At 31.0% G+C, this 20,140-nt stretch overlaps 1 protein-coding gene across 6 annotated transcripts in view; it reads left to right on the top strand.

Moving 5' to 3' along the window:
• The window catches only part of LOC149488546 (inactive angiotensin-converting enzyme-related protein-like), a 141,041-nt gene extending 124,321 nt beyond the window's left edge, over positions 1 to 16,720 (top strand). For all 6 annotated transcript variants that reach the window (XM_089695120.1, XM_089695118.1, XM_089695119.1 and 3 more), the window contains 10 exons: positions 2,601 to 2,768; positions 6,875 to 6,962; positions 8,108 to 8,248; positions 8,534 to 8,710; positions 9,823 to 9,920; positions 10,290 to 10,578; positions 10,986 to 11,142; positions 11,436 to 11,612; positions 15,037 to 15,150; positions 15,479 to 16,720. In XM_089695120.1, the coding sequence (XP_089551246.1) occupies positions 2,601 to 2,768; positions 6,875 to 6,962; positions 8,108 to 8,248; positions 8,534 to 8,710; positions 9,823 to 9,920; positions 10,290 to 10,578; positions 10,986 to 11,142; positions 11,436 to 11,612; positions 15,037 to 15,150; positions 15,479 to 16,037 (1,968 nt within the window). In that variant the 3' untranslated portion in view covers positions 16,038 to 16,720. The remainder of the gene's footprint in view (positions 1 to 2,600; positions 2,769 to 6,874; positions 6,963 to 8,107; positions 8,249 to 8,533; positions 8,711 to 9,822; positions 9,921 to 10,289; positions 10,579 to 10,985; positions 11,143 to 11,435; positions 11,613 to 15,036; positions 15,151 to 15,478) is intronic.
• The last annotated feature ends 3,420 nt before the right edge of the window (positions 16,721 to 20,140 follow it).

Raw genomic sequence — 20,140 nt, 5'->3', positions numbered from 1 at the left:
AGATTTATGAAGTATAATTATGGTGTATCAAAATCTTAATACTATTATAAAGGCGAAAGTTTGTATGGATGTTTGTTACTCTTTCACGCAAAAACTACTGAACCGATTACAATGAAATTTAGCACACATATAGAGGGTAACTTGGATTAACACATAGGATAGGTTTTATCCCGGAAATCCCACGGGAACGGGAACTATGCGGGTTTTCCTTTGAAAACGCGGGCGAAGCCGCGGGCGGAAATCTAGTTACGTAATAATAATAATTAATTAAAGTATCATTGAATAACTTTCAAAAATAAGATGTAAATGAATAATGTTCCTCGTTTTACAAAAAAACCTTAAAACCTTATTATTTACTAACTTAGCCCGGGAATCTTTACATCTATACAAACTATCGGATTTATAATATTAATTGCTGTGGATCCAATAAATTGAGAAACTACGATAGTCTTGTTGTTATCGTTTATTGAAACAACTTGATTGATAGTCTATAATAATGTCCTAATGTCTATTTAAATTGCTAGAAACAAATATACTGTTTTAATCAGCACTTTATTCTTATATAAGACAAGATTAGAAGCTTGGATTTACCAATCACTTAAGGTTTTGTATTGGTAAAAATAGTATTGTTCCATTCCTACAATTCCCATATAATGAACTTAATGTAAAAAGGTAAATAAAAAAGAATTTAACAAAAGCAAGCAAACCTAGTCTTATTTCCAAGTCCATTAGAAAACGCCTCCAGAGACTTATTTACAAACATTTCTTTTGTCTGTGATATTTACAATTACTTTGTTGTTTGTTACAAATAGGGTTGCCGGTTCGTAGAAGTATTTGTTTCTGATGATATCATTTCTATGAATTGTACAATTTAATAAGCGACTTAATTTATTCATATTAACTTAAATTCATAATAGGGATAAGGGATTACTAGATGTGGCTTACACAAAGGTTTTAATAACGTGGATATTAACTATACTAGATTTTAATTTGACAAATCATAAATGTAGGTACTTGCATTTATACCAATATCGGTTAAGAAACTTCAGTTTAACGTTAACCATATCATCAATTTTGTTGAATATTTTAAAGAAAGTACTGATGATCTAGGTTTAAAAATAAGTTGTTTGTACTTGTATCAAAATCTGCCCATGAAACCGTATTTCTCAGATAGTATAAAATAATAATCCTACTAAATACTTTAACAAAATAGAAATAGTTGAACAAATAGTTTTGACAACCCTACATTATATGAGATCTTTGTTTTTATCCTTCCCATTTTGTAAGACGTCGGTATGTAAGACGTACGGTTCAGTTCATATTTGTTTGTTGTTTATGAGATTAAGTATACAGATATAGTAACTCATATAATATACTCGATTGGTATATTTGCATATTCCACTATTGCTTTACTTAGGTAAATTGAAGTTTTTTGTACATGGATGGATATGGTCTATGCAAACCTATAATAAATCTAATATATAACCTTGTTTGACGAGCGACTCCAGGACGTTAATTTGATAAATATTCATTAGTATGATTCAAAGCAAATTGCCTATAAAACTAGTTTTTGCCCTTGCCTTCGCTTGCCTACATTTAAAAAGTTCTTTTCCTTATGAAATTCAATCGCCAAAAAATAGATTTTTTATACTGTTGGTACTAAAGCTAAGTTTTAATTTCCTCTCTTATTACTCATACAAAAGCACATAAAAGGAGTGTATTCAATACGTGTCGAAGCCACGAGGTATCTTAAGATGCGAGTTACGATAACTTATCTTCTTGACAGGCTTGATCGGCCTGCGGTTAAATTCAAAGAGGATCCAATAAAATGTTTTTGCAACCTTTTTACATTATCCTGAATATATTCTCATCAAAAGGTTGGCAATATGTGAATGGTAGCGCTGTTTTATTGTACATCCTAATTGGACGGATACTGAATTAACTAAGATAATATATAAACGTAAAAATAGAGTTAATTTCATCCACCGAACGAAAATTACGTAACAATAACTTAATGTTATCAACTTGATATTATAGGCTAATTTTAGGCAAAGATCAATTGGCAGCAAATAATATTCTTTTTGTTTAACTTTTGTATTAAGTAAGTATCTATTTTTTTATATTAGTACCTAGTTATTAGTTTCTTTATCATGAAAAACCTTATATCAGGAAAATATAGCTAAAGCATTTCTATCTCCACTAAAAATGAAAGGCTCATTGAAAAATAGGAAGCTTATTTTCTGCAATAAAAATATGTCGTCGAGAAATGCTCTACCTACTGCTCTAAATACATATTTTATATTAAAATACGGGCATGATTATGATTTATTGAAAGCTTTTCAATGCATCAGCCATAGTATTAGTCTCTGGTGCTAATTTTTCCAGGAACAGTGTTTTTTTTTTCATTGTAGATATTACTTATCATAGAAAATAAATACTTCTTATTTAAACATGAAAGTTTATTGTGAATAGTGATGAAACTTATATTAAAAGATAACACATAAGCCATAGAAACACTTGTTTTGTTTTGCGCTACATGGCAAAACTAGATTTATTATATATTTTTTATAAAAGAAAATAAAAACTTATTTTCCTTACAGCTGGAGCGCGACAAAGCGTACGGGATCTTCGCGAGGCAGCAGAAGACGGATGTAAAAACAGCATTTACAGCACATTCGTTAACAGCAGATGATGACATACTGCGGAGACGAGTGAAGTTACTCCTGCAACCTGGGGATTCTCTGCTGGAAACTGAACAGTGGATAAGGGTAAGTGCAAATGAAAATACTGAAGTGAATATTGGAATAGTTAAATCACAGGTGTAATCGTAACATGAAGGATGATTCAATAGTAATAAATCGTTCTCGGTGGGGTATGCTAGTAGAAATTTCGTAGCGTAGCTTAGTTGAGGGGTGATGCTTATTTCAATATATGCTAATATTATAAAGCCGAAGGGTTTGTTTGTTTCATTGTTTGAACGCGCTAATCTCAGGAACTACTGGTCCGATTTGAAAAATTCTTTCGCTGTTAGATAGCCCATTTATTGAGGAAGGCTATAGGTTATATATCATTAAGTTAAGATCAACAGGATCGGAGCTATGCGGGTGAAACCGTGAAGCGCAGCTAGTCTAAAATATAAATAAAAAATTGGTAATTCTTGTTCTTGAAAACAATGAAGAATTTAGGACTGTAACATATCATAATAAGTAAGATGATTTGAATTAAAATGTTATATTACAATCAAGCCATACGTAAATTTTATTAGCATTTGCATACAAAATTCAATTAACAATTAGGCGCACATTCAAATATAATAAGATCCCAATATCTCTGTTATCGAGGCTAGTTCTCAAGTGTAATATTGTCTGCCATAGAGCTAAAACTTCCAAAGTGCGAACCCTCATTCGGTCAACATCAGAGAATAAGGTCCAAGCGGTACTTGGCCTCCGAGTATAATGGGAAGATTATCATCACATGAACTGGGAGGTAATTAGCTGAAAAGAATATGTTAGCCTTAATTGAAAGAAAGAAATACTGTAATAGTAAGTAAATAAAATACACAGAAGATATAACACGTAAAAGCTTAAAAAATGATATAAACAACAGTTTTCAGACAAAAGCCAAACTGTGAAGAAACGCGCGTTGTACCTATTTGTCTTCGTTTTTCATTTTTGTTTTCCAAAAGCCTTTCACGGTCTTCATGTTCTTTATACGACGAAGACGAAGCTCAATAAATAAAATAATATTTTTTTTCCTGAAATCGAATTAAAATGGGATCTATAAGAATTCGAATTTGATGCCTACATACGTAACTACAATTAATCTACAATTTTTTTTGAATTATGTTAACTTCATTAACTAATTAAGAAGCATTTTTGTCAAAACATTACCCATCCTATATTCACAGCTCGCGACACCAAATTCATTTATTACGCAGTGAATAGACAGTGAAATACAATCGCTACTTATTTATTACTCGACGGTTCTTATCCTAAATAAACGGTTAAATTTCACCGAATTTCTTGTAGGTATCTCAAATTTCCTAGACATTACGTAACTGGATAGTCGACGACCGGTTTATTGTTATGTGGATAATATTTAATACCGTGTGGTTTTCTGAGTGGCTTTTTATGTTGAAAGCTGGTTTGAAAAGTTCACACGAATATAGGCACTACTGATATTGCGATTTTGCTAAGAAAGTGAAGTTAGGTTACCCGATTTATCTAAATTAAGGGATATAGTTTTTGATTGTTTATATTTCATTATATTATGAAGCGTAAGTAGACAATTATTTTTTTGTAAAACCTATTGCTGTATAAAACACTTTCGTTGCATTTTGCATACTATCGGATCTTTTCAATTAAATCAGTACCTACCGCTGGGAAATTTATTTAATACAAATTCTAGCAGCTTAATAATGTCAGTAAGGACTAAGAACGATATAAAAATATGTAATAATGAGACAGAGATATACAAAATAGCATGATCACATAAATTCTCATATTATTCAGCAACCGCTAAATAACTCCTACCTGAAATTGATCTACATCGGACCATATTTCATACACATTTCCTATTGTTTTCCAAGATGATATTTATGATAATAGGAAAGTGGGTATCGCGGTATTACATAACTGATAGACGCTTACCCAATTATCTTATCATAGTAATAACCTTTTACTTGGAACTTTTGGTCTTCATATATTTTCTGTATAACATTTTATCGTATTATTAAGTAAGTAAGACTACCTTATAATATTTAATGTATGTTTTATAGATCTTTGTCTTATCACTATATATTTTATAAACAATTATTGTGTGTATTGTTAACAAGCAAAGCACGTAAAACATTGAAAACTTTTTGTTAAAATTATGTTACGCCTTACACCTATATTCTAAATCTCGTCTCCAATTATACCGTTAATTTAATTGAAAATGTGTATTATCGCTGAAATAAGCTGATATTCCCAGTACAATTGACATGGAAACATTCAGCATCATACGAAAGTATAATCCCAAGGGATTTTAAGATATACACCAATTATCTCGATTTCTGCTTTGTGCGTAGTTACCTTGGCGGAACAATTAGAGGGTAAGCTCGGATTGTAAGCTTATGGGAAATTATTAATAATGTTAAGCAGAGACAAGAATCGGACGCTTTTAATAATGATAATTAGGTGTATTCTTAATTGTAATTTTGATGTTCTTGTTATTTATAGATTACGTTTACAAGTTTCTTATTAAATTTTTATTATTATTTCACTTGCCATGCAACGGTTGCAGAGTAACCAAGATGTAATGCCATTAAATGTGCTGATACAGAAGCCATATATTATTAATTCAATGTTAAATGACTTGCCTATTCCCGGTAATAAAATGCAATGTACCAAATATACTCCAAATACTTTTTTTTTTTTAATTAAACACAAAAAGATTCGCATTTTTAAGCTTATAAAATTATTCCTATTTAACTCTCAGGACGATACATCAATGAATTATAGTTCCTCTTAGGAACATTGTCTGAAGACAGATTAGATAACAATTTCCTTCTTAAGGGCAATGCCTAGTCTAATAAGTCAAATTTGTTTATTAGTGTCAAATACATATCATAAATCGTTATAGGTGAACCTACTAATAAATAAGGAATATTCGGTTCTACGATCTATAAATTAGAACCATAAATTCTCCGACCTAGAATTAAATTATCTTGTTTGTGAATATAGTAATAGATCATATTTGATATTAATATGATATAGCGAAATATAAACAAATTATAATAATCATCATCAACATCCATCAAGCTATTTATATTCCCACTGAGAGGGAGCAGGCGTCGTTAGGCTTAAAGCTAAGCTAGGCTAATCTATCATGCTGGCCAAATGCGGGTTGGTTGTCAAATGTCATAAAAGTTTCTGGTTCGAATGAATGTTGGTTGCAACGCAATACTTTTATTCTCCATCTAAAAATTGTGTTGAATTGAGATTATATTCATATTAGTTATTAAAATGTCAACAAGCCTGCTTAGTCTTAAATTCTTAATTTTATTTAGGAAAGGCGGAAAAAAGCTACGCAACTACATTATTATATCTTTAAAATTACTTTATTATTTGTTTCATATAAAACAATAAATTCAATATTTAACGTAAATCTAGATTAAATAAAATACCATCCAATTAATCCCAATAATAATATCTCGTTTCATTCAAAAAACCGCATGTATGTACCACAATACACAGTTAATCTCTCACAAGATCGTATTTCGTGAATCCAACACATTATTATTTTAATTTGATTATAAAGTTAACTCAAAACGAGGCAAGTGAAATGAGTTCGCTCCATTAATAGCACACATTGTCGAAAGTTAGTGAAAAGTCACGATTGCTCCCTGAGGCACGCCTGCTATCAGATGTTGAGATTCATACATGTAAACTTTTACACGTATTAACTGGTGTTCATTGGTGTCAGTGACTTTGAGATGGTCTTTGTTGGAATGTGTGTTGTGAAATTGTCTAATAGTGTTTTATCGTAATGTTCAAAAACTTTGTAGATTGTGTATAAATGTTTATATTATAATTAAAGTACTTACTTATTATATAAATTATAAACTAAATAAATTGTACATCACAAGTTACTAAAGCTATATAATTTTACTAAATACTTCAACCAGGCGTTTTGAAGGGCTATAATTCATATTTCTTAGTTTTCTGAAACAATTTCGGTCTTGAAATTAATTCTAATGTCAACAACAAATTTAAAAAACTGTCTCTCGAGCTTTAAAATTGCACCAGAAATGTTCCCTAAGTAGACGTGCATACTGTTCATTATTGTTTGTTAATTATTTTGTCGTGATTATTAAATAACAATTTTTTTCTAGCTGGTTACGTTTGCTGACAAGAGCTTGAATCACCTTCGCTTCGCTGCCGACTATGATTGCGGAGCGAACGCGAATTGCACGCTAAGAGGTAACTATTTCATTGTATCTTAAGTGTACAGTCATTAGACATAGGATTGCATACTGTTAAAAATAATACAGCCTGGAGTAAGAAAGGCTTTTCATGAATAAAATAAGAAAAATATAACATCATAATTCATCACTCAAAGGCAGCTACTTCGTTTAATAACAATCCTAGACTGGAGCAGGCTATGTACAGAGGATTATATTTAAGGGCTCCATAAATTGTGAACGCCAATAAAACCTGCTAATATTAATAGATCATTGTAAACTACGCGCTATGGGCTCTATCTGCACAATGGTGAATTAATTACACGGTTTTATCTCACTTTTGATTTATGGCTTGTTAAAAGTCGTAGTTTTTTCCTAAAGTACAAAATAATAATGAATGCCTTTGCCTTATACAATGAAAACTCGATTAATAGTTACATGTTTAAAAATAACATCATTAAATATTCCAGTGAAGTTAGGACAGACTGTTTAAAAATAACAATTTTGCCACAATTTTGCAGCAATTTAAATTCAAATAAAGACCTTTTAGCGTAACGAAAAAACAAGAAACTAAAATTCATGTTTCGGGAAACGAGGAAAGTAAAACATCCATTGTAGTGGAATCTAAATAATTTCTGGGTCAACGAATTCATTCTTGAAACAAATCGTGTAATTACAAGCGTTTGTCGATTCGCTGAGAAAAAAGTAAAATTAAGAAAAACAGCGGCAAGACAAATGAAAATGGAATTTTTGTATCTGAGCTGAATATTTTTGGAGTCATTACGAATATCTAAAAGTGGGGAAAAAACTTTTGTGTGCTTTATTAACTTCGGTCTGATGGCGAATGTTAATTATTCAACTTGAGTTTGCGTTTAAAATTTTTCCGAATAATTACGGTGAAGTTTAGGACTTTCAATTAATAGTTTATTACGGTCTCAAAGTTATTAATTGGTGTACCCAAATAATGGTTTGGAATTTTTTAACTATTTTTCATGAAGAGATTTTTATTATATTTTATCCATTGAATAAAATAATTAATGTATTTATGACGAGTTCAATAATAATGAAAAAAATCAGCCCCGACAATAACAAGGGTTTTTTTTAAGAAAATAAAATATAAATGTATTGTTGTAAAATTGATTTTAATAGAATATCCTTTTATAGAACTACAGAACAGCATAGCAAGAGAGCAAGATGAAGAAAAAATCAAACAGATGAAAAGATCATGGGAGAAGAAACTACCAGATATTAACTATTACTTCGAGAACGTTCTGCCGTTACTCAGAAATGCTACTAAGGAAAATCGTGAGTATATAAACTAGATAAATTCTGATTGTGTGCACCATACTATTTTCTTAACGAAAAGATGTAAACTCAATGTAAGTATAAAGTATTCCATGTTTAATTTAGATACTTTTAGCAATTGTATTTGAAAACTTTGTACGTCGGCATAAGAATGACAAAAAATTCAGTCTATCAAATTAAATTTTTCAGTAACAATATCACCATTAATCCTATAACCTAAATACAACATTTAGTACATTATCGTAAGCCAAAACTTACGGCACATTATTTACCAACACCTTTCAGTGTACAACACGGTCGAAGAGTACTGGGACGCTCTCGTGGAATACGAAGGGGCCATGTTGAAAGCGCGCGAAATTTGGGATCACGTGAAGCCTTTATACGTCAAGCTACATAAGTACGTGGCCCTTAGGCTGAAGGGGGCGGAAACTGTGGGAAAACCTCTGCCCGTGTATACTCTGAGTAAGTGATGATTTTGTAATTTTGGTAGGATTTAGGTTTAATACCAATTTCTAGTATTTAATTTCTTATTGTGTAAAAAGCGAGTTAAAATAAGAATAAACAATGCTTTATAAAAGATATGGCAAACTACTATATAGACATTATTGGTCTTGTGATTACTTTATAAAAAAATTACTATACTTTGTAAATAATACTTGTCTATTAATAATTGACTCATTATTTTCATTGCGTTATTTATTACTTTAGTATTTATAAAATCTTTGGTGTATTAACAAAATTTCGTGTCGTATATATTTTTATAATTTACAAATTCTATCCACTCGATCCTGTTATTTTTGTTATTTCAAAAAATAGGTAAGAATAGCGATGCTGACTAAACAAGAATCAGTTTATTTGGTCAGGTTCAGTCCTTCATTTGCTTATTACGTGACTGGATTATAAAGAACTGTACTTTTTCCGAAACTTTGGTTAAATAAGTTTTTGCTTATAATATTGTATTTTGTTCTTAAGAGAAAACATTCAAGTGCCTAATGTTTTTTATAACATATATTATTACTAAATATTTATTTATTAAACAACTACCATCTTCTTTTGTTAAATATCAAACAGTGACTTTATCAAGAAGATAAATAGATACCTATTGTTAAAAAGATTAGATGTATTTCGGACTACCCGAAGGTTACGCCTTAATGTCAATACGAAGACCTATGTAAATAATATTATCTTGTTCACTGATCAGATTGTATCGCTTTTACACTTGATTTATATCGAACTTTCTCGAACATGGATATCTTTTAAGAAACGTTCTTTTGATGTATGTTTGATATTATACTTTAAAATGAAAAGCTAAGTCATGAAAACACCAAATAAATAAACGATATTACATTCTAAATCTCCAATATACATAAAACTTTAAACTACCACGTCCAGACAAAATATTTGCTATAGAATCCCTCTTACATAAATTTTAGCATTTTACAGCTATAAAAATTCCCTCCGGTACAATATTCCAATCCTACTTTTCTTATATGCCAATAAAATCTATCGAAATACGGTTATGTGATTACGTTCACAGCGGCACTAAATAACGATCATTTTGAAATCTTTTCCAGAATCTCTAACGGGGGACGATTGGTCCAATTTAATTGAGAGTCTTTTGCCCAAACACTCGGATATATATCAAAAAGTTTATGCAAATTTACATTTAATGGTAAGTAGGTACATGATTTATGTTGTGGTGGGATGGTTGTTTGACTTGAAAGTTTGTAGTCTCAATTATAAACGGTTGAAGTGATTAGGACATTTCCTAAACTTTGGATTAGCGTTTTTATGCCGAGTCCGATATACGTAAATATTTTGTTGTTACATTGGTGAAGGAGCTTTGTATTAGCTTTCTGAATTTAATTTAAGAATGTTAATGTTTGATAATAATTGTACTTATAATTTCATAATGTTATTTCATGCCTCTTATGTTTCCATAGAACTTAGTTAAGTTAAACAAATGTCCTTGGTTCGATTTACGCCGAAGACAAAAAAATATAGCGACTGAAAATTTAATGCATGTTTTATTTTCTTTAAGGATATGGGTGGACTGAACGCTTTTAAAGAAGCCGAAAAGTTAATAAAACATCTGAACTTCGGAGAGATTCCATCGGAAATTCTAACAGAATCTGATTATAACGGCTCCTGTCCAACGTCGATAGTAGACTGGTGTCAACCGAACAAAATGAAATACGTCACTTGCAAAGATGTCAGCATACCCAATTATATGGAAGCCCACGAAGTTGCCATGAAGATTAAATACAAGCTAATTGCGGCTACACACAGCAATAATACATATATCTTAAGAGAGGCTCCTAGATATTCAGGTATGTGCTTGCTTCGTTAATGACAGTCTCTCTTGGGAGTCGTAATAAAGTCTTGGAAAACCATCGTAAAGGAATATGTACTATGGTTTCAGAGAATAGTCTTCATTATTCTTAATGCATCTTTATTTTGACGATACAATATTTCGCAAGAATTGGATATTGCTAGCGGGATGTACCATGTCAGAAATGTATCATTAAAATGTGTTGTTTCAAGCATGTTAAATTGAAATACAAATTCTGTGAATCTTTCTGTATAACATTTACATTATGATGCATGCATTAATAATTGTTGTCTTTTGCATTTCATAAAACTGAAGGTACTAAATTCATCTTTCATGTTGCAATTATTTCAGATAACGTTTATTTTTTCTATTTGCTATTTGTAAACATAGAATATTTTGTTACAGCTATTTATGAAGCTATACCTGGATTCGTGTCATTATTGTCAATGAATCCACACACTCTGGATCGAGCAGGATTATACTCCTTGGATCGTTTTAATTACAATCCAAATTATCATCGTTTAGTTCTACAACTTATTATAGCGCTACGTGATCTGCCTAAGTAAGTTTGTCATTGTATTACTGTTAATTGTTACTTGTAGGGATTCATATTGATATGTACCTTAAACAGCTTTAGAAATTTAATTTCCCAAAAAGATACATGTTGATTTTTTTCCTAAAAGTATCTTTTATCTAACTGGGGCCGTATCATGACCTCTTATTACCAGACAGTTTACGCCATAAATTGAAGCGACTGACAAATTCATATGGCTGATGATTGCGATCTGATAATAATTAAAAGACCGCAACAATGTAAAATCTTGCCTTTTTATATAAAATGTGGATATTTTTCAGATTAAATTTCTATATTGCTGCGGATGAATGGCGCTTACAATTACTTATGGGTAAAATACCTTTCGCAAAAATTGGCGACAGCTGGAGCGAATTCCGCAAAAATTTCTCTTTAATTGAGTCATCGAATATCGATGTTCTTGGAGATCCTTACGTAGTGTCTAATAAACCTTATATTGGGTAAGTTATAGATATAAATTAAAATCACTTATTTTTAGCGTTTTACATGAAATAAGTTTACAGCCATAAGACCGCCAATTGTATGCAATATCTTTAGTTTTTATAGTTACTTCTTTATTTTTTATAGTACCTGTATACAGTGAAGAATAAATAAATAAGTTTATGACTATCATATCGTTATAGCTCAGTTTCAAACTGGCGTAAAATTAATCGTATCGACTGATGGTTTACTGAATAAGGAAACCTCAACTGCCACTCACTGAAAATAATTAATTAAAATAAAAATCATTTAAAGTTGGAAATCTCGTCCTGAACGAATTTGTTCGGATATCGAGCTTTTTTATTTATGAAAATGTGTCTGAAGTATGTTCATGAACTACATATTAAGGCTGCAGTCTAGCAAAATTGCGTTTTCAACAAGTTATTTGACAATTTTTTCCCGGCTAATGAAATGATAAACTGAATTTTTTTTTCTTGTTTATCAATTAGTGTTATATACGCAATGCGCGTGAATTTTTTCACATTTATAAAGTTACTTTATGTTACCTTAATCAGGCCTTCAAGATAAGTCTCTTTCCCCCAAAGACATTTCGAGCTAAGTTTGTGCACTCACTACGTTGCAACCGATTACAATTTACACAATCTGATCAGCGCATTATTATCCTTATATAGTCGTTATTAAAAACTGCTGAATACAATTGCCGAAAAACTTATGATTTTCTTAATTAGAACGTTATAAATTCATTAAATTTCCCATTTTTTGCCTTACAAAATCTATTGATAAATACTGCTAAAAGTTATTTTTTCCATTAATTTATTCGAGTTGGTTGAAGACCAATGAGTATTAATTCCTTTAAAAAATTTTTTTTTGAATTTTGATAATTCTTTAAATATTAAAAAAATATTTAAAATAATTAGGAAAAATCCTAGCGAATTTCTTTAGTCGCGCTCCTTGGGCCGGAGCGTTCTGACGTGTGCTCTACGCTCGATTTTCCTTCATACCGAAGTGAAAGTTGCTCTACTTCATTAAATTTAATATTTTTGTTAATTGATTATTTTTATCTTAGTTTTGTGCAAATATTCGTATTTTTAAACATTTGATTTCGATATGGAAAATAAACGAAAAAAATACGCGTGTAACTACTAGAAAAAAAATTATCTTCGAACATAAAGTTAATGAAACCAAATAGATTGCAAAGGTGATTGGCAACAATTTCTTTATTTTACGGGGTGTCAGTAAAGGGATGTATATTTCTTTAAAACTAAAGTAAGCTCATAAATTTTCTTATAATATAATTTTTTTGAAGTTCCAAAAATGTTTATTTTTCGTTTGAGAAATACGAAATATAATATAAACTTGTATTGAGAACTTGAACTTCCCAAGTTCATCCAGGGAAATCCCCATACGGGGAAAATGATTTGTTTACTCCAAAATTGATCCGAGGTGTTTTAATTTTTTCTTCTAGTCATTTTCAACGTAGCGGCATGTTGTTTGATTATTAATTTTGTAACTTAAATACAGGATGTTGGTTTTATATTCTGATCTTACAGACGCGCTGACAAATTTAGTCCGCCATTTCTAGTTTAGTCTAAGTACCAATATTAAAACGAATGGATTATCATCACATCATCAAAACTCAGATGTAATGGAAGATCACAATAACATAGAAAATTCAGTGGGTGTTGAGAACTAAACAAACAGAAGTAACAGAGACGCGAAGAATAAAAAAAGAGGACGAAAACGATAATTCGTTGATGCTTTTCCTTTTCGACGTATTGTTAGGGTACATCACCAATCTGCAAAAAACAAAACTGATGATTCCCAATTGCTGATTAAAAATGAAAAACAAATAATCGACAACAGTGGTGAAAATTTGCTGATCACAATGAAACATCCTTCAGTGGTAGCAGATTTACTCATTTAAAATGTATCGGTGAACAGCGTAAAGGAGAGGAGGACAGGAAAACATTATGAATGTGGATGGTGGATTGTATACAGGGTGTAATCGATAAGTATGTGCAGGCGATTATGACGTTATTATTGCAGGTATCAAAAAACTTAAAACTGATATCGAAATTACTTTACCTAATGAGCAAAATGACAATAATAACTTTTTAAAAGTATAACGAGAAATATCTAAAAAAATTACTTTATACACTCCCATATCAAAAAGGGAAAATGGGACTAGTAGAAGTTAAATGTCTAATTCCGGCAAAAGACATGAATGCGGAAGATGCGGTTAAAAAAAATTTAATAGGTATTTGAAATACAATGCAAAAAATAACACTTTTGTCATAGATAAGAATCATGACTATTTTTTCCAAATTCAGGGACAACTAAACGTTGCAGAAGCAGAAGTCTGCTTATTTGCTGTTTGGACTGGAGTGAATCATTCGTTAAAAATAGAATATATAAAAAAGTATGTAACGTTTAGGCAAAATAAAATGATGGACCATTATCAAGATTTTACATAAATTGCCTACTGTCAGAATTGATTGATTCGAGACTTCAGCATTCGATGCCCATCAAGGACCCATCCTATATCATTCAAGCGATTGAAAAAAAAATGTTGTGTGGTTTTATGAAACCACGGTAAAAGTGAAACTGTTCGAACGGTTCCGAACACTGCTTTGTGTAGCGCATGTCGCGTGACGGTCGGCTGCCGAGTAGGTACCTACTCGGCAGCCGCGATACACGCGACATGCGCTACACAGACCAAAAAGTTTGAGACGATGTAATAAAAGTTTCACTTTAAAATAGATAAATCCAGTGCAACCGATAAAGCATCAGAATGCTAGCAAAAGATTTATTAGGTTTATAAATATAAATCTATATATTATACATAATATAATAAATCTGTAGAAGACGCGAAGACTGACATCCGCGCGGACGGAGTCGCGGGCGGAAGCTAGTCAGAAATAAATATCTTTTGTTTTCATTTGCGTATTTTTCTATTTTATAATTTTTTAACACAAACATTACATTTTTTTTATTATATACAAAATTTGTTTATCCGTTTTATTAGTTAAACTGAACAACTTTCACTAAGAAACTTAGGTCGAAAAAAATGTATAGAGTTATGCATTTTGTATGGAAAGCTTATTTTTTTTTATATTTCGTCCAAATTTCTTTGTAAAAGTTGATCAGTTATATAAACATGAAGTTGAAGATATCAATAGAAAGTATTCGCAAATTTTGTGTACTGATAAAAAAAATCACCCGGTGTAATTTTCACGAAAATTGTTTCAAATTGTCATTTTTGGTACTTATTACGAATATAAAATTATACGAATGATTTAATTTTTAAAAATTAAGTGGAGCAACTTTCCCTTAGTACATTTGTATTATTTACATATAGGATGACAGGATGCATTTGTTTGCACTACTAGACCAAGCCCTTAAGTTATAATACTTTTGTTTCAGTAAATTCATGGGACTAATATTAAAATATCAAGTTTATCAGTCTTTTGCTGAAGAACTAATGTCAGATGATGGAGACTTAGTTACACACGTGGCAGACAATAATCAACGTTTAATGTAAGTATTCTAATGATCTAATGCGTTATGCAATATTATTAAATGCTAGAAAAATAATTCTAGTAAGTTAATCTTATTCCATACTAGCTGCGCTCCGCGGTTTCACTCGCGTGGCTCCACTCCTGTTGGTCTTAGCGTGATGATATAATATAACCTATAGCCTTCCTCGATGAATGGGCTATCTAATACTGAAATAATTTTTCAAATCGGACCAGTAGTTCCTGAGATTAGCGCGTTTAAACAAACAAACTCTTCAGCTTTATAATATTAGTATAGGATATAGAGTATAGACTAATGTTTCTTTCGTTAATATAAAATTTCCTTTCAGAGATGCAATGATGCAAGGATATGGCTTCACTTGGACTGAAATGGTGAGCGACGTCTTAGCGAAACGGGAAAACGGATTAGAATACACAGGCCTCACTGATTACTTTAGGCTCTTAGATGAATACCTGGATAATCAACTAGATCCTACTAGCGAGAATACTTTCGAAGATTACATCGATCCTCCGAGTGAAGAACCCGTAGAAAATGAAATACCAGAAGAAAAAGAGTCACCAGTTGATTACGAAGATAAATATGATCAAGAACCTCCCAAGACGCATGAGGATATCAATGAGAATATTATTGAAACAGACGAAGAACCGCACGCGAAATTCGATCTTGAAACTTCAACAGTTGGTGTACTTGAGATCAAAAATCCCGTGGCAGCATCGGACCAAAATGATAGTGATAGTCCTAAAGAAGCGTCGTACAATATGTACTGGTGGATAGGCATCGCAGTAGCGATACTTGTGGTAGTGGTTCTAGTGGCGATAATAGCTAGAAAACGCCATAATCACAGGAAACAATTAGAAAGGCAAAGAAGACAGAACACGCGAGCCTGATTTGAGGAATATCGGTTCTAGGATCAGAGCCGATACTCTTTTAACAAGACACTAGTGAAATTGTGCCAAGTCGGTCACTGTGTGAGTACAAATAATGTTCACGTGTTTTATTTAATTTAACGTTTCTTATTTTTGTGTTCGTGTTTCTCTCTGGTGCTCTTATTGTAATAATTACATTTCATCGCATTTAACTCTTGTGTTTTTATGAGTTGTGTCATAAAATCTTCATATATACATTTAATCAACTGTATAAATAGTTAGTAAAGATGGATAAATATTTTTGTACATATCACAATTTGCGAAGTAAATGATTGTTACCAAGTGTTAAATAATAGGTGTATATTTATATTTAGATGTAATTTCGCTGTGCCTTAAGCGTTTCAATTTCTTATAAGTAATATTAATAATGATAGATGGTGATCTTTGTAATAAATACGAGGTAAATTTTATAAATCTTTACTCTGCTGTAAAAAGACCAAGTTCCGATGCGTTTATGTTTTTATATTCTATATTATTATTATTTGTTTTAACATTTTTTAATTAAATGATTCTTCGAGTTTTTAATAACCAAGTGTTATAATTAATTCGATTGTATTAAAATTTATTTAACTAGATATTTATATTGTCAAGGCATGGAATACCAAATTATGTGAATTGGAAGGAAAATAAATGTTTAAAACATACACTTGTTGTTTTTTTTAACAAATAAACAAATAAAAACACAAAATGGATTTATCCATACATTTACACAAATTAAAACGATAATCGACCGAAAATTTAATATACCGAAGTAAAATATTAAGCGCTTTGATAATGAGCGATAGATTTAACCGATTCATTCATAAATTAATTTGACTTCAATTACTATTAAATTTAGAAGGGATTAACCCACATTGGGAATTGGCAAATCGATGTCCAATTTACAAATATTTGTAAATTATTATTATTAATAATGACTATTTAAATTTTCTTAGCACTGAGTAAATAATATAATAAATATTGCTAGTTAGCTTGGGTCAACATTTTCAATGCACACAGGCTCTATTATCTAAAGTACTTGATGATGAAGTGGTCAGAGTTTATAGTACACTGGTGCCTATGCGCACAACCCTTTATTTCATTCCTGAAATATCTTTAAATATCGTAAGTATGCAAACTAGTAGACAACTGTCTTGTTATATTACTTTGCTCCACACACAGCTACGTTATAAAATAACAACTTTGAACCGAAGCTTATGGTAATAAAACGCATGCAATAATGGGCTTTTTACGGCATCAATAACTCATTCATAATACTCTATTGAAAACTATTAAAACTATAAAAGAATTCCAAGAGCATTATTTATAACTAGGAACCCACATCTGATATAAACTAATTCATCCCTTCATTATCCAGGGTTGTTTGTACACGTATAATTTATTTACCCTCATTGAATATTAGTAGGTTTTTGCCCTTATCATTAGAGCAAGGGTTAGCATATGATTTAGGACTTTGATCTTTGTTTTTATAGCGATGTTGAACGAGGAAATTATTGTTTGGAAAATCAATTTATTGGTCCAACCTAAAGATAATTTCTTGTATACACATAATTTGTTAGATTGCCGAACTGGTGGTATATTCGCAAAGAGGATTCGTAAAAGATTGTTTTCATTACTTCTTTCTTTAGTCTTAGTCTCTTCATTACTCTTAGTTGTAATCTCTATATGTATATAAAAATGAATCCCAATTTGGGCATCACGCATCGGCTGGACCGATTTCGATAATTATAAAAAAATTTATAGTATTCCTTGAACTACGAGGATGATTCTTATGGAGAGAAAACGGAAACATGTACCACAGACGAAGTTGGGGTGGACCGCTAATAAAATACATCATCCATAATGATACAAGACGGTAAGTTTTCACCATTTACAACTCCAGAACTGCCTAATATTATGAAATTCTGAGTTTAACTGGAAAACAGTTGGATAGATTAATAAATAGAGCTATTTTATTTAACACTAATGCGGTATGAAGTTAACAAGGTAAGTTCATTTTATATTCAATCTTAAGCACACATGGTTTAAAGAATACTGGTTTTAATTGGACTGATCCATTCACATCTGTTTCACAGATCGATTTTAACGAGTCGGTAGGTGATCAGTCTTCTGTGCACTGTTCGACTGAGCTATTTCTAGTATTTACTATAAATTCATCTAAGACCTAGGAAATACTACGGATGAATAACTATTGTCACGTGTATCACGTCAGACTGTACCTACAGTGTACACTGTAGAATGCTATTATTATAACTCTTCTCTTTTGAATCTATATTAAGCAGGTCTACTTTAGTATTAGATACCTACCAATTTATTTACTGATTATTGAATTCTTAAAATATCAAAGAAACTTGTAATATATAATATACTAAGTATATTAATAAAAATGGACACGTGACATAACTTTCGCAAACAAAAAAGAAACTTGGAAAAAACAAAAGTATCAAGTGATAAAATTTTGAATAATGTTCGTCGTATTCTATTACGTGACGTCAATTCGTAATCAATACGAAAGTTCCGACATTTGATGGATCCCTCCTATTAGGTAAATTGTCGAAAGATGAAATTACAAACTCTGACTTTACATTTTTAACTGAATATTTTTATTCAAATGCGCTAGAGCTCTTGCTCTAGCAGTCTATCAGTATTATCTTTTCAATAGTATTGTAAATAGGCAGTTCTATAAAGAGCAAGCAGCCGCATGAAGCATTTTCGGCGCTAGGCTGTTCGATCAACGTACCTCGGGTGAGGAAAGAATCTACGCCACTTCGACTACATTCAACTAATATATTTTTATGGTCTATTAAACTTTTGAATCCACTTCATTCAATACCTTTACCTGTGCCGATAGAAAAAATTGATGTTTCTGTTTCAGTATCTACCTAAGTTGGTAGGTACTTACGTACTTGTGCCTAAGCGTCTGAAAAGATTTAGGTAGACTTAGCACACGGTAATAGCTTAAGGGCCCTTAGTAGGTGAAAACGGCAAAATGGACTGTTATCTATTTGATTGAAAATTTTGAAGTTTTTTCGCACTGAAATTTCTAATATGTATTACAGAACGTATGTGTGATGGGATGACTGTTTCCAAAACACGATTGGAAAAATTTTGCTCGATAAAAAGAATCCTGAAGTTACCTCTAAAATATCATATAAATGCTCATTACAACCGTATTTTACGATAATAATTCGTATAAAATCACAAATACATAGGTATTTAAGGTTTATTTAGCTATAACCTTCTCGATTTCGTGACTGTTTTAGATTTAGAAAATACTCAATATTTTCATTCACTTTTTGATAAAAATTTGAATGGCGCTTACGATTTTTAGTTTCGAGCACGTTGATTCTATACTAAACGCGGACCCCCTCACCCCTCACCTCAGGCGCGAATAGCTGAATTTTCGCTGACCGGCTAACCCCTCTTAGACGAGTTTCTCAAGCGATACTTCATACAAAAGCTTGTATAAAAATGTTTTCAGGTGAATAAAACCTTACGTTATATTACAAAAGTTTCTATTTTAAGAGAGTTCGAACTCATAAATAATTCGAACGTAATTTCCAACAATTTGACACCGTTTGTATCGTGTTTATTAAAATTGAGCGAACTTTTGAATACTTATCTCTTATTAACACAATATATTGTTAATAAGAGATAAGTATTCAAAATTTATATCATAATATATAGCCATGTTTTGATGTTATTAACACGCTTTTATTTTAATTACATACTTGAAGTTCAAGGTCCGTAACATATTATGAAGAGAATATAAAGAGATTCATAATATCTACTACCTATAAAAATTATGTATCTATCTATTATGTAGATGCCTAGCTAACTAACATAAATTATAGATACAAAAATATTTACATGTTACCGGAGTTTTATGATAGAAACTAGGTATTAAATTATTTAAAAATTAATTCATACACGAATAAGTAAATGTGAAACACTTGAAGCAATAAATTTTTCGTTTCAAAAACATAGCAACTAATTTAATGTATAACATTTAAAATGTAATGAATAAAAATACTTAGATTACATTCATAAAACCTACGAGTATT

This window comes from Colias philodice, chromosome 5 (assembly GCF_061535455.1).
Source record: "Colias philodice isolate Cphi_HAF_F1 chromosome 5, ilColPhil1 Martin Lab GWU primary, whole genome shotgun sequence".
Classification (NCBI taxonomy): Eukaryota; Metazoa; Arthropoda; class Insecta; order Lepidoptera; family Pieridae; genus Colias; species Colias philodice.
The sequence above is the reverse complement of the archived record's forward strand: the minus strand, read 5'-3'. Positions and strand labels throughout refer to the sequence as shown.